This window comes from Dermacentor albipictus, chromosome 2 (assembly GCF_038994185.2).
Source record: "Dermacentor albipictus isolate Rhodes 1998 colony chromosome 2, USDA_Dalb.pri_finalv2, whole genome shotgun sequence".
NCBI lineage: Eukaryota > Metazoa > Arthropoda > Arachnida > Ixodida > Ixodidae > Dermacentor > Dermacentor albipictus.
The window spans coordinates 28,913,853-28,926,175 of NC_091822.1; the positions used below are offsets into that span (position 1 = coordinate 28,913,853).

The 12,323-nt window shown below is 48.3% G+C and overlaps 1 protein-coding gene across 2 annotated transcripts in view; it reads left to right on the forward strand.

Moving 5' to 3' along the window:
* LOC139055903 (polyamine-transporting ATPase 13A3-like) overlaps positions 1–12,323 on the forward strand; it is a 220,057-nt gene that overhangs the window by 81,015 nt on the left and 126,719 nt on the right. For both annotated transcript variants that reach the window (XM_070533538.1, XM_070533537.1), the window contains exon 10: positions 10,657–10,788. In XM_070533538.1, the coding sequence (XP_070389639.1) occupies positions 10,657–10,788 (132 nt within the window). The remainder of the gene's footprint in view (positions 1–10,656; positions 10,789–12,323) is intronic.

Here is a 12,323-nt window from a genome sequence, read left to right on the forward strand (position 1 = left end):
AAACATGAAGCAACAAAATCGATAACCAAGTGGTAACATTCAGACAGTGTCCAATAACCAAGGTAACATTCAGACAGGATACAGTGTCCTTAAGTAAGGTAAAAGCTAAGGCTAAGAAACTGTGCAGGGAATGCAACTTGGACAAAGTGTTAAGAAATATTACCAGCAGCAAGCGAGATCACCTAGAGGTGTTCTTTAGCGCGAAAACGCACAAACCTGACGTCCCGTTGAGGGTTATTGTTTCAGAAAAAGACACGTGGCAGAAGTCTGTCGCACTGTTTCTGCAGGCCAAGCTAGCCATTTTACCCGTGAATGACCCGTTGTTAATACGCAACTCCGATGAAGTAATTGAATTTTTAAAGGACAACTCTGATCGAGGCTTTCAACTCTTCTCCGTCGATGTGAAGGACCTCTACTATTCTATTCCTCACAATGACCTGCTGTCAGCTATATCGCAGACAATTGATGAATTTGGCGTCACCCGTTTTCAAAATAATGCTGGGATGTCTAGTGATCACTTTTTAGAACTTTTGAGCTTTTGTTTGTCATCTACGTTCATTACATGGAATGACACCATCTATTTGCAAAAAAACGGAGTGTGCATTGGTTCGTGCATTGCCCCGCTCCTCAGTGATTTGTTTTTAGCTCGCCTAGACGTCGCCATGTCAGTCAACCTTTGTCAGACTAACATTTTTAAAATATTTCGTTACGTGGACGATTTTTTGTTTTGTGTTCAGTGTTCTCCGGCTGACCTTGAGACTGAAGTCGCCTTGGTAGTGCCAATAGTCCAAGAATGCCTAGCGCCCCTTGACGTTACCTACGAGCTCCCACAGGATCATGAGATCCGATTTTTGGATTTGCGCTTAGCCTGTTCGGATATTCATACGTGTTGGTCCTATGAACCGCGTGCTAACAAACCACTTCTTCCATTTCATTCTGCCCATTACAAGTTGATCAAGAGAGGCATTGCTAACCTTTGCCTTAATAATGCTTTGAGAAAGTCGTGCCACCATACTGTTTCGTCTAGTTTTGCCTCTCAGTGCGATCGGCTCTCGCAGGCTGGTTATCCTGTGTCCCTACAAGTATCAATAGCAGAACGAATTCTAAGAGAGCGTAGAAAAGACAACCAGCACGCAGATAATCCTGTAACTACTAGGGGTAGGACTAGCGTCATCCCTTATATTCACACCGTCTCGCATAATCTTAAGAAAATCGCCCAGCGAGCGAATGTTCGTGTAGTGTTTTCTGCCCCTAACAAGCTAATGAGGATTTGCAAACTCACTAATCCCAATAAGGTAGCTCCTCTTTCCTGTGATAAGAACCACAAAAATAAGTTTGTTAATTGCACACATTGTGTCGTTTATTGTTTTCCACTCAAGTGCGGAAAACGTTACGTTGGTCAGACTGGCCGTTGTCTGAATGACAGGCTGCGCGAGCATCGTTACAATGCCAAGAATTGTATTACAGCTGGGGGGTTTCTGGCGCAGCACTGCAAAACGTGTGGTTGCGATCCTGTCTTAGAGGAATGCGTCATTCTTGGTCGCAGTCGTAATCAGCTCACAAGAGAAATCATCGAAGCAAAGGCTATCATTGGTCTGGGCCATGCATGTGTAAGCTCACCTTCATTATCATTATCAAACAATGAGTTGGCGTATCTCCGACTGCAGCCACAGGCTGTCTGAATGTTACCACTTGGTTATCGATTTTGTTGCTTCATGTTTTTGTTATCTCCTGATGTCATATGGCTTGCCGAGTGTATAAGTAGTCTCGTGTCACGAAATAAACTGTCAGTTGGAAGTTAGCGCTCACTCTGTTTCCCGGTCCCTTTGATTACCCCTACCCTATTCCTTTTTTGCTCTTGCGAGCTGCGCTACAAGCCTAAAACAGTCTTCCTTCAGAGTTAAGGAGTTCCGGCAATTTTCGCAGAAATAGCACGATCTAAATCAAAAGTCTGCTTCTAGGGCAGAGCTTTCCCTCCTAACTGAAACAAAACTCTTTCAAAAGTTATTCAGCGGTTGTCTCATGAAAACATTTCCGCAGTGTACGTGTATAATAATAAGGAAATTGGAGTAACCCGCCGCGGTGACTTAGCGGCAGTGACGTTGCGCTGATAATGACGAGGCTGCGAGTTTGATGGGAGCGGAATGCAGAAACTTTCGTGCACCGCGCACTGGGTGCACGCGGAAGAACCCAGGGGGACCAAAATAAATCCGGAGTCGTCACTGACTACCGCATATGCATGCAGCGTAATGACATTCTGGTTTTCTCACGTAATACATAAGGATTTAGTTGTGAGAAAAGAGGTTTATTAGTGGGGTGTTCCTTCAAGGGCGCTACGAATACGAAGGGTGGGGCGGCGTGAGGCAGAGTTTCGAAAGAGACACCATGCAGCGATAAGCAGCGCGAGCATAGCGTAGGCGTGGCTGCTTGACTGAGGCGCGTCTTTTTCCTCACAATCGCCCTCACAAAGAAAAGCCCTCCTGGCAACTTAACAGGTTCCAGGCTTGCGGTACAGGGCTGCGGTAGGGAGGGCTTGAGACGCTCCACGTGGACGAGGTCACGCCCACGCCAGCGCACGTCGTCAGATGGAGAAAGTGGCTCAATGGGAAAATTCATCGGGAACGGTTGATCCCAGACACCGTAAAGCCCTTTGTATTTTGGGATACGCTTTGAGCAACGCCCAGGAGTTTGTCAAGGAAGAGCCAGCGATACAAGAGACCCTAGGTGGGATATTTGGGACCTCAATGGGACCCCATATGTAGAATATTTAAGTGAGTCGGCGTGGCTTTCGTCCTGGCACTGTTGTTCTTGTGATGTAAAGGTGCGCGCAGGCTGGTGGCACTCTTCAACTTGTCGGGCAGCTTCGTATACAGGCGGGCAGTTGGGAGCGTCAGGATGGTACGGAAGGAAATTGTGGATGGCATCTGAAGGCTCGCCTCCATACAGGGTGAAGAAAGGTGAAAATGCTGTTGTAGCTTGTATCGCGGTGTTGTAGCGAACGTTAGAAAAGCAAGAATGCGGTCCCAGTTACAAATATGTCTAATGCCGAAACAGGAAAACCGAAGGACATAATGAACCTCCGACCCTTATCACTTACCTCGTGTCTGGGTAAGCTTTTTGAAAAGGTTCTACAGACGAGACTCACTAGATACATTGAAAACGGCAACATGCTCCCAGAAACTACGCTTAGCTTTCGACCGCATACGCCGGTACAGGACGCATTTCGCTACTGAAAGAAGAAGTGCTAAATCCAGAGAGGAAATGTGGGCAGATTCATTGTTGCATTATATATCAAAAAAGCTTTCGATACCATCTTGCACGAAAGCATCTTAACTGTATTATGGAGCATACAGTGCGGACACTGAGCTTATAAATACATAAAATCCTTTCTAGACAACCGCACAGCTACGATAGTGCTAGTATCCACCCGCTCAAATGTTCTACAGACGCCAAAAGAGGAACGCCGCAAAGTTCAATTCTTTCACCGCTTGTCTTTAATATAGGGATGAAAGGACTAACAGTGAAACTGCAACGGATCCCAAACATAGGACATGCTATTTACGCAGACGACGTAACTTTCTGTACCACCAAACGATCGTTAGCAGGACGTCAGGAAACCCTCTAAAAGGGAATTAATATCGTAGCTGGCCTGATTTTTTCCCCGAAGAAGTCTGAACTAATCCGAGTAAGAGCACTTTATACACGAAAGGACGATAGACCTCCGTTAACGCTTGCTCTGGGAGGCCAAAGAATACAGGAGGTATCTAAGGCTCATATACTCGGACTATGGATACAAGAAAATGGAGCAGTAGGGCACGCAATCAGAAATCTCTGGAAAGCGGTTAACAGTGTGTCTAGAATGATAAACAAAGTAGCAAGAAGCCGGAAAGGCTTCATGGAGGAAGAGACGATAAGGTACGTGCAGGCATTTATCATAAGCCGCATATTCTTCGTCCTTCCTTTTGGAAATGTATCAAACTCAGATACGCAGAGCTGATAAGGCAGTGCTTGGCCTACCGATATGCACAAACACGACCTTTTTTAGGGTATGGATATTGGCAACACTTAGTGGAACTCTTGGCTGAAACACTGATCGCAAAACGAAAAAGGATCAATGCCACTGAGCAATGTCGATTGTTCTCCGCCGATTACGGTACCCACTCAGATCGACACATTGCATCGGCAAAACAGAACTCCTCGCACCGGACATATGAACTCAGATCTTTGTGTCCCCAATCGCTAAAAAACATGAGCGAGAAATAATAAACAACGGCGCCGTGCACGGGCCAGGACACTGGAACGCAAGTTTGGAAGAAATCCAGATGTTCTTTTTTTTACGCGGACGCATGCAAACTGGATAATCAAACCTGCACTCTGGTAGCCACAAGCGCCCAAAGTACTATTTTCTCAGCAATCCGAACAGTCAGTGGCAAAGCAGAGGCTACCTCGGTGACTCTGACTATACATGACGCTGAAAGCAGAGCACCTTCAGCTTTAATACTAACCGACTCACAGTCTACATGTCGCCATTTTATTACAGGCACCCTGCCCAAAGTCGCAGTGAAAATTCTAGGAAGAAATTTAATGGAACACCACGCTATTACATTGTGTCAGGCACGCGGCGGAGTGATGGGGAACGAAAGGGTGGACTGCCTCGCTCGAGAATATAGCATCGGAGCGGCAGAACGCACTCTCGTAGAATCCCCGATCACATCAAAACATAACTTGCAAGCATAGAGACGAGGAAGGCAACGTATAGCTTTTCATACATATTGTTGCACTCAGCCCAAATGCGGGACTGGCGCAGACTACAAACACGTACATGTCCACAATTGCTCCTACTACCCCACATACAACACGCCCGGTACCCTAACACTTGCACGTGGTGTAGGGGGTGGCCATCTCTTGACCATATCACATGGTTGTGCCAGAGCCGGCCACAAGAAATCCGATCATCCTTTTAGGGGCAAAACTCCAACAGTAGGCAGTCGGAGGTGTGGCTCGACAATGCGGTGCGGGAGGACCGATTGGCTCCTCTCGACCAAGCCCGACATGCCGCGATCCCCAGTGGGACCCTGGACTGAGGCACCCACAAATCATACCAGGATCGAATCTTCAATGAAGGTTTATACTGCTACCATCATCAGATGTCACGTTCATTGCAAGCATGTAACCAAGAGTGTGGTTAAACCATTCTTCAAGCCCGTTAGTGTGTGGGCGGTTTGACGTACTCGTTCGATGAATAATGTACGTGGCACTCCGAAATCAGAGCTTCGACGACTTCGAAGAGGAATGCGCAGCCTCTATCACTACGTATTTCTCGAGGTGCGCCATGGCGAAGGATGAAGCGGTGGACGAAAGAGAGGCTACATCCTGCGCTGTAGCATTTGTCAAAACAGCATGTCACCATCCGCCCGAGTTTCTGAACGAGGGAGGCCTCGAGAGACCCTCCTTTAAACAGACGCTCCGCAGCGTGGTGGTGATGAACGATGACTGACCGCCTCGAACTTCCGGCCCCACAGGTACTGGTGGAAGTGTTCGACCCCGAACATGAGGGCCAGGCCTTCTTTGTCCAGCTGGCTGTAGCGTTGCTCTGCCGCATGAAGCCGACGAGAAGCAAACGACACAGGACGTTCCTGGCCATCATTGTCCCAGTGTTCCAGGATGGTTCCCATGCCATCCGGCGACGCATCTACGGTCAGGACTTTAGGCTTGGCCGGATCGAAGTATACCAGTACTGGAGCCTTGGTGATCAGCTCCTTGCTGCGCTGCAAGGCCCGGTCCTGCTCCTTCTTCCTGACCAATTGCTGACCATCTCGAAACAGAAGAAGGAGCGGCTGTAGACGCCGGTTCGGCAGGAAACTTCTGTAGAAGTTGATGAGACCGAGGTATTTACGAAGCTCCTTCTTGTTCTAAGGCTTAGGCGCCTCGGACACAGCATAAACTTTGCAGGGAGCCGGGGCTAGGCCAGCCTGGGAAATTACATGTCCCAGGTACTCAACACTGGGGGCCAGGAAAATGCGCTTTTCCAGCTTGATCTTGACGGCGTCCTGCAGTCGTGCCGGGACCTCGTGGAGGTTATGCAGGTGGTCGCCGTCGTCGCTGCCAGTAACCAGGATGTCGTCCAAGTAGATCGCCACGTGCTTCATGCCCCTGAAGAGATTGTCCATCTCGCTCTGAAAAATGGCCGCGGCTTAGGCCACGCCAAATGAACTGGAGGAAGCCCAGGGTAGCCGATATTGTGACATATTTCCGGGACGCATCGTGAAGCACCAGCTGCTGGTAGGCCCCTCTGAGGCTGAGCTTCGTGAACTTCTGTCCACCGGACAACGTTGACCAGAGATCTTCCATCTGGGGCAGGGGGTTCATCTCGACGTTAGCGACGGGTTTGATGGTAACCTTAAATACCCGCAGATCCTCACACTGCCATCTCGCTTCAGGAGTGGTACGATGGGAGCGGCCTATTCAGACGTCTTGGTGAGCACTAGGGTGCCCTATTGCTGCAACCGTTGCAGCTCCTAGCTGACCCCATCCTTCAGGGCGAACGGCAGTGGGCGAGGCTTGAAAAACGTGGCCGGGCTCCCTCAGGTACATAGATGCCAGCCGTCGTGCCTGCGAATGTGCCCACCCCGGGCTGGAATAGGGACTTGAATTCATTCATCAGGCCGGGGACATCTTTCACAACATGCAGGCTCGCTTCCTGGTATTCCGGCAGACGAATGCCCAGTACATGAATCCAGTTTCAGCCCAGCAGCGTCGGCGACGACCCCTTGGTTAAGTAAAGGGGAAGAGTTGCCTACCTGTCGCCAAAGCGAACGCTGACCTGGGCCTGACCCTGGACCTTGGAGACCTGCCCAGGGTAGCTGCGCAGCATGACGCCCGAAGCCGCATGGATGCGCCGGGGTAGGTACGCTTGAACAGCTTCCAGGCCATGACTGACACACTGTGCCTGTGTCCAGCTCCATGGAAATGGGGTGCCCGCAGACTTCGACATTCAGCATGCACGGTGGCACATACGACAGAAGAAGGCCTGTGTAGCACATGTCGAAAACCGGCGATTCCTCGGCCACTACCTGGAGGCTGGCCGCGGAAGAACTTGAGCCTGCTGCCGCACGCCCCCACCTCGTACCCTGGCGACGGCTATCCTGGCCGCGGGCTTGTGTGGAACCTCGGCTCGAACGAGGCTGCTGCTGCTGCTGTTCGCTCTTCGTCCTCCCCCCTCGGCATACCCGCGCCAGCTGCCCAGTTTTCCCGCGGCTGAAGCATTGTGCATGAGAGAACTTGCACTGTGAGGGGGAGTGGGCAACACCGCAGCGACTTCAGGTACTCCCCTTTGTCGCCAACTTGTTTACCACTGATTCCGCTGATGGTGAGCCAGTCGCACATGCAATCTCAGCGGCGTCCTTGGCGGCAGCTTCCATCGCCAGAGCTGCCTTTACGACGTCGTCCAGTGAGGGGTGTGGTAGCTCCAGGAGTAGCGTCTGCATGGCGGGGTTGTGTATACCGCAGACTAGATGGTGCCGGAGCCGCGAGTTCAGCTGGTAGCCGTAGGCGCAGGTACTCGCTAAGCCTCGCAGTGCAGCGACGAACTGCCCAAGAGGCTCTCCTTACCGGCGGCTCTGGTTGTTGTTCGGTGTCGATTAATTCAACGTCGAGAGATGACATGGAGTAAGTGCAGGTGGTTCCACAGGACGGGTCTGGAGGTAGATCTGAATGGGACAGGACGTCTGCGTCTGAATGCTTGCGTCCACAGTGGTAGACGATGTGAATATCGTACTCCTGGATTCGGTGTGCCCAGCGTGCTAGGCGGCCACATGGACCTTTTAAAGTGGCGAGCCAAGAAATAGCTTGGTGATCAGTTATCAGCTAGCATGGGTGGCCGTTTAATTATGGGCGGAACATTCCAAGCGCTCATACTAGAGCCAAGCACCCTTTTTCAGTTACCTCTAATTGGCTTTTGCTTTGGTTAGCGTATGACTTGCAAGGCAACGACGTATTCAGAGCGCTGGGCATTCGTTCCTCGAGAACTGCGCCAAGACCGACCCGCTGGCATCTGCACGTACTTCAGTTGCAGCTGTCGGGTTGAAGTAGCGAAGAATTGATGAATAGGTAAGAAGACAACGCAGCGTAGCAAAGGCGGTGGCACATACAGGGGACCAGAAGGAGAGGTCCGCGCCACCACGTAGCAGCTGGGTCAAGGGCGACATGATCGATGCGAAATTGTGAACAAAGCGCTGGAAATATGAGCATAGGCCCACAAGACTGCGAAGCTCTTAGATGTTAGTAGACTTCGGGAACTCAGCGACTGCAGGAAGTTTCGCAGGGGCAGGTAGAAAGCCGTGCTTGGACATGGTGTGGCCTTAGGTGGTCAGCTCCCGGGGGGCGAAGCGGCACTTTTTGAGGTTGAGTTACAGGCGGGCGTTCGTTAGACGCATCAAAACCTGTTTAAGGTGAAGTAGGTGAGTAGGAAAATTAGGCGAGAAAAGCACGACATCGTCGAAGTAACATAGACCCATAGACCACTTGAAGCCACGCAGCGTATTGTCTATGAGTCGTTCAAACGCGGCAAGCGCGTTGCAAATTCAAAAGGGGATCACGTTGAATTAGGGTAGGCCATCAGGTGTAATAAATGCAGTTTTTTGGCGATCGGCTTCAGTCATAGGAGCCTGCCCGTAGCCAGAACGTAAATCTACGGATGAAAAGAATTATGCTCTTTTAATGCTGTCAAGGGCGTCGTCGATGCGCGGCAAAGGATAGACGTCTTTGCGCCTTACTTTGTTTATTCGAAGATAGCTAATGGTAGTCAATGGTGGCAAGCGCTAAAGCGAATAGACCCTTCCTTCTGGCGAACGAGAACAACAGGAGATGCCCAGGGACTGTGGGATGGTTCGTTAAGGACGCGACGCTATTCGGCAGAGACACGGTAGGGCTTTCGACCCAACGGCTCGTGTAAACCGGTGTAAGTGTGCCCTTCAGATGTTCAGCGCAGATGCGGCTGAGAAACATCCAACGAATTTCTAAAGTGGTGTAGAAGTTGCAGAAGCTAGTAGTGTTCGAGAAGGGTCAGGATATCAGCGATGGAACTCGGGAACATTTCACTCGACGACTTTTCAAGCATTGACTGGGAGTCGCTGGAATCGATATGGCAAGAGTCGTCTGGCACGTTAACAAAGAATGAAGGGTCGAGGTGTTCCATGTGGCCGAGACGTTCACCGACAAACAACGTAACAGACACAGAAGGTATTGCACAATATTGCAGATGCATATAGTACTGCACAATATTGCACAAAAATTTTGCTGAGGCCGGAAGTGGTGTGAAGCGTTGCAAAAGGCAGTGGAACGGCTTTGCGACTCATCTGAAGTCAGACGGTATGAAGAAGCCCGTAGTATCGGAAGCGACACCGCAGGAAACTGGCACAAAAGCAAAAGAACCAGGTGGAATGTCGGTGTCCTTCCGCACGAGCAATCTAGGCGGCCGATCGATCTAGAACTTCGTGGGATAATGCATCACAGAGTGGCGATAATTCAACTTTGGCGCGTGCACAGACGCTGAAAGCATTGTGACACGATAGGAAGTCCCACTCGAGGATGACATCATGTGAGCAGACAGACAGGACAATAAGCCAGACAATATACATAATACGTTGTGTAATCATAGGACCAGTACAGGATGCGAGAGCTGCAACGGGATGCGTGCTTGCCGTGTGAAGCGAAAGTATAGAGAGTGACGTGGTCGCCTTGCACAGTGAACGACACAGTTCGGCGGCTATAACAGAAACGGTGGCGCTCATGTCCACAAGCGCAAAAGAAGAAACAACTTCGGCCAATATTGCGTCCATGTTAGCTTGAGATGAGTGAGCACTTGGGCAGTGCGAAGACGGCGCAGTTCTTGCCTCGTGAACTACGGCGCTGAGTTTTCCTGGTCGATTGGTGCACGTAGGTGACGCATTGGGAAGAGTGATCGTCTACGAGGAAATGGTGAGCGGCGGCCGTATTTCGATGGGGGCGAACTGAAAGACGCCCATGTACTTTACATTGGCTCCACGTTAAAAAAATCCAAGACTGTCAAAATTATTCTGGAGTCCCCCAGTATGGCATACTTTATAATGAGATTGTCGTTTCGGCACGTAAGGGCCAAAATTTATTTCATTCATTCGTGACTCATTGTTCTGGAACTGACTTGCTTTTCGTCGCCACCACAATGTCAAATGTCTCACTTAGGATTTTATTTTCAGTCCGTCTTTAAGCGAGTCGAGTAGTCGGTATTACCGCTATCACAGCTGAGGGAACTTGTTAATCTGTACTTCAATGGGAATTCATTGCTTTATCCAAAATAGTTCGGTATAACTTTATTGTCTAAACAGTGCAACTTGCTATGCTCGTAGTGCGATAGCTGAGAACAAATAGGAAAACTAAAAGAAAAAAATACGCTTGGGCAGTAGTGGCTGAAGTTTAACGAATTGCCGCAGGTAACGCCTTGAAAAGTACGCAGAACAAAATCAAACCAATCGTGTAGTTTTAGAGCCTCCGACGCTCAAGCAGCCTGTTCTGATCATGTGACGTTCTGTATGAAAGGTCATGTGTTCTTATATAAGCTCATAATCATAAATATTAGAATGTGGTGTGTGGGGGTTTTCATCTTATTGGTTGCCGCAGAAGTGAATGAAGTTCCTTCAACTTGCGTGGTGCCTGGCGACATAATCTGCCTGCCAACGTCGGGGTGCCTGATGACCTGCGATGCAGTTCTTACCGCTGGAAACTGTCTTGTCAACGAAAGCTTACTTACAGGTAAGGTTCTCACAAGACATTTTCCCGAAATAACGTAGGTTTTCTGCAATCATATTTCCTTCACTGACAGTTCGCTTTTTGTGGGCCAACAAAATACTGATACTCCAATGTGGCACATCATTGGATTCATTAAGAAAAAAACCTAGAACGGGCCAAATTAATTAGCAATCGGCACACCATCAATTTTTCGGCCATTAACACTAAATGTCTTGTCTGAATGCTAACAACGGAACATTGCCACAGATTGTTATTTAGAGCAGCCTGTTGCTGAGCAAGCTACTCGGGTTTCCTGTGCAATCTTTAACAATGTTAAGCAGGGAAGACGCAGGCGGCGCTAGTGCATGCTCCATTCTCGGAGTGTCGCCAGCAGTGCGCTGTTGAAGAAAACTCGTTGTTGTTTCTTTGATAATGCTTTGAATGAAAGTCAGCGCAAGTAAAATTACTTGGCAGATTCGTCGTCAATTAGTTTCCTGAGATTTATCACGGGTGTAATAAATTCATTAGTCAAGTCGAAGGAAGTGCGAACTTCAAGATTGTATACTTGTGTCACGCACAGCTGCAAGAAAAAAAAACGGAAAAAAGTTACATATTGTACTGGAATTATTCCTTGCTCATCATGCTGCATACAAGGAGATGTTTAAGGTTTTAATTTCTTCGCTTCTTAGACACTGGAAGTAAGAAAGATAGTGCTATTTATATTGTTACGTGTCATTTCTTTATGTAGGTATGTATGTATGTGTATGTATATATATATATATTTATATATAATATATATATATATATATATATATATATATATATATATATATATATATATATATATATATATATATATATATATATATATATAATTGAGCGGTGCTACAAGGTAAACAGAACAAAGTATTTAATTTTTTGTAAATACTAGTTCTGTGTACATTGTAGCACCGCGCTCAAGTTCGTTAAGTTTGAAAGGAAGCCTGAAGAATTCCTCTTTGTCTACTGTAACTATATATATATATATATATATATATATATATATATATATATATATGGTTCCACTCCGGCTAAGCTGGTTGTTACCATGCGACTTATTATTTCCTTTTTTGTATTTTTCAGTATTCTTGTCACAAACCACATCTATTCAGCTCCTACGTACCGAGTGAAAAACCCCGGGTGACGTGAAAGCACTTGATAACAGTAGAATATAAGACACGCAGACGTGAAACTTGTAACAAATGTAGTGACGAAGAACTGCCAGTAAGCCTGGCGCATCTCCAACATGTCAAATAGAACGAACAAGCAGTGGCGCTCAGTCAGGCGCATGACCAGTGCCTATGTACGGGGCCAGATCATGTTGCTGGCAGAGTGAAACCTCGCCTCCAAATTTGACCTCTCGCTGCTTTCATAACATGCCAATAAACTCCTTGGCGATTGGTGGAGATCGCCGCGGCTAAGACTCTATAAACACTTGAACTTCAATGCCAAACCATCCAACTATCTCTGCCCATGCCGGATGATCCAGCCCAGCCTTCTCGGACCAGGCCTGACGATAC